This window comes from Gavialis gangeticus, unplaced genomic scaffold (assembly GCF_001723915.1).
Source record: "Gavialis gangeticus isolate Ggan-Ray unplaced genomic scaffold, GavGan_comp1, whole genome shotgun sequence".
In the NCBI taxonomy this organism is placed as follows: domain Eukaryota; kingdom Metazoa; phylum Chordata; order Crocodylia; family Gavialidae; genus Gavialis; species Gavialis gangeticus.
The window spans coordinates 63,481,708-63,484,555 of record NW_017728993.1 but is presented as its reverse complement, the minus strand read 5'-3'; the positions used below and the strand labels follow the sequence as shown (position 1 = coordinate 63,484,555).

General features: G+C 39.8%; 1 protein-coding gene across 4 annotated transcripts in view; it reads left to right on the top strand.

Moving 5' to 3' along the window:
• Window positions 1-2,848, top strand: part of RABGAP1L (RAB GTPase activating protein 1 like) — a 559,138-nt gene extending 556,290 nt beyond the window's left edge. For all 4 annotated transcript variants that reach the window (XM_019501851.1, XM_019501854.1, XM_019501855.1 and 1 more), the window contains 2 exons: window positions 340-537; window positions 1,946-2,848. In XM_019501851.1, coding sequence (XP_019357396.1) covers window positions 340-537; window positions 1,946-2,101 — 354 coding nt within the window. In that variant the 3' untranslated portion in view covers window positions 2,102-2,848. The remainder of the gene's footprint in view (window positions 1-339; window positions 538-1,945) is intronic.

Below are 2,848 nucleotides of genomic sequence, written 5' to 3'. Positions count from 1 at the left end.
AGAAAAATTCTTAAATTAAACGTACTCTATTGAAACATGCTAATATGAATGCTGCAGAAATATTGCAAGTCTTGGCAACAAGAAAGTCTGCATGAGTTTCAAAGTTCACAGTGCTGAAAAAATACATGATTAAACAGCATCCTGAATGGATTATTAGGGGTTCTTATCCTGTTGTAGGAGTCCATGTCTGTGGTTCCATTCAGGTATGTCTAAGTGTGAAATGTCACATGCTTGATGGCTCCCTAATTACCATTAGAAAGGAAATCTGATATAAGTGCAGCTTGAGAAATGGAATACTTACTTGTAACACAACTAAAAATGGTTCTGTGCCTCTTCCAGAGTAAAGTGATGGCCTGCAAACACTGTAGTGAGATTTTCAGTAAGGAGGGGGCACTAAAGCTGCCTGCTGTAAGCAGAGAGAACCAGGGAACAGAAGTGGATGATGAGAAGGATGCTCTTAAGAAACAGCTGAGGGAGATGGAGCTGGAACTGGCGCAGACTAAACTGCAGCTTGTGGAAGCCAAGTGCAAAATTCAGGTATGCATAACTTCTAGTTTCCTACTGCAGAAAACTGGTATGTGTGGGTTTGGTTTTTTTTTTTTGTTTTTTTTGCCATCCACAAAGATGCAGTGATTATATTAAACCCTGTCTATCCTACAGCTGGATGGGGAATCCAGTTGCAAAAAACTCTGAGCTGGTCACATTCTATAGTATACATGATATTCTAATAGTGTTAATGATTCATAGATACAGTTACTCTCAAGGGTAATCTAAAGAGGTACAAGAGCTACACCTGAGTTTGACGTTATATAGGCCTAAAATTTCTGTAAATACATGGTGTCTTTTTAAAGACTGAACCTGGTTTTCTTGCATGTGCATGTAAAGTGGTTAAGAACTAGACACTGATTAATGGGTTATATGAAATATAGCACATTACATCGGTCTACGGTGACTCCATGTGAAAAGGAAATCTGACCATAGCTAGTGCTTTGAAACTCTGGGCTCGTCATAGTGTGCTCTTATCCTAGGACATAAGGGGAGACTTATGTCTTTTCACTCTGCTACTGGCATTGAATGTAGCCATCCTTGCATAAGACTTGGAGACATGAACATAATATAGAAGAGTGCATACTGCATCCTCTTGAAGGTCAATAAGCAACAAGGAATTTTGGGAAGGTTGAGACCCAGAACTTCTTTGAAATTCTCTTGGGGTAATACAGCTGTACACCATTCCCATTCAGTGACATTCCAGCCTTTAGTAATTGAAACATAGTATTCTGTTTTAGAAATATAACTTACTTTGGCCCCATTTTGCCCCGTCTCTGTCTGGAACACTCTCTTTTCTACTTAGCTTGTGGGGACTACTACTTGTAGCAGTAACTTCTGCCTCAGGTTGTGCTATCTTGTGGGGTATCTTCAACACTGATTAGTAAGAAGTTTTGTGTGAGTAAGGCACCCTTAGACAGTGTTCATCCTTCACTGGTTCAGATGTAGCATATGATAGCTCTTTCCTTTTATAATGTTGTTCTGCTGTGCATTTTGACTTGTGTGTCATGATAATTTGGTGCTAACATCATCCTTTATCCAGTTTCAAACCTCATGAGCTTACGTGTGTGTGTGTGTGTGTTACACTCTCTCTCTCACCTGTACCTTTGCTACACCAGCCCATATCACCAGTGAGAGTTTATCTTATGCTGACCTACAGTTGGACTCGACCAATATTTTTGTGAGCTCCAAGAACCATGAGGTGTTAATTATCAGTCTCCTTTCCATGCTGTCAAAGAGAGGATTATAATTTGTTATAATATCTTCTGCCATTCAGGAAACTTTCTCTTCCCCTGCATGGATGTGGTGAGGGAAAGCTGGGTTAAAAGGACTGACTTTGAAGATGCCTTTCTGTAACAAATGGTTTTCTGATCGTATCTTGACTATTCTACTTCCTTAGGAGCTGGAGCACCAGAGAGGAGCCCTTATGAATGAAATCCAAGCTGCCAGAAACTCTTGGTTTAGCAAAACCCTGAACTCTATCAAAACAGCCACAGGCACACAGCCACCTCAGCAGCCTCAACCATCGCAGCCACCCAAAGAGAGCAGTACATAGTTCCAGCCAGATCCTAGGCACAAGAGCACAAAAAACAACGCAACTGAACCCTGGAGGATTTTTTTCACTAGTCTCTCCTCTTGGGGAAAGGATGGAAGGCAGGCCTTGAAGTGAAATCCTTCAGTGTTTTCCGTTTATTTTGGTGTAACCCTTTTCAAGGGGAAGTTAAAGAATCCTGTTTTATGTTGAATGCCTGTTTCCCAGCTGCCTTGTTGAAAGCCACATTCTGATACCTTCATACTTTTACACTTTATTTTATATGCCTAAATGTTAAGGTGAATAATAAATAATTCAAAACTAAGTCTTTAGTATATGCCTAATTATAATTATTCAAAATTATTTTTGTCTTGCATAAACCAGATTTTTTTTCCTTCTGGGGGAAGAGACAGAGGGCAGCATTAGAGTATTGAAACACAAATATCAAAGAAAGCACAGTGTAATGCCAGGCTGTACTCTGGTGTCTAGGATTACTCATGCCATGGGATCATCTCAAAAGTTTGTAGCTGTGATTTGCATCCCCAGAGAAGCACTTTCCCTTTATTATCAAACATAAGTCATAGGCTACGGCCAAGAAGATCTTCTGCTCTTTCTGTTATAGCACAAGTGGTTATATAATCTTCCCTGGAAATAGTCTGTGTTTGATTACTTTTTTTTTCTGCACAAATGCAAGGAGTGCAGGTCTTCCTGGTACTAAACAGCAGCATTGTTTTACTACTAGTTTTAACAGCTGACTGGAATTAAAAAAAA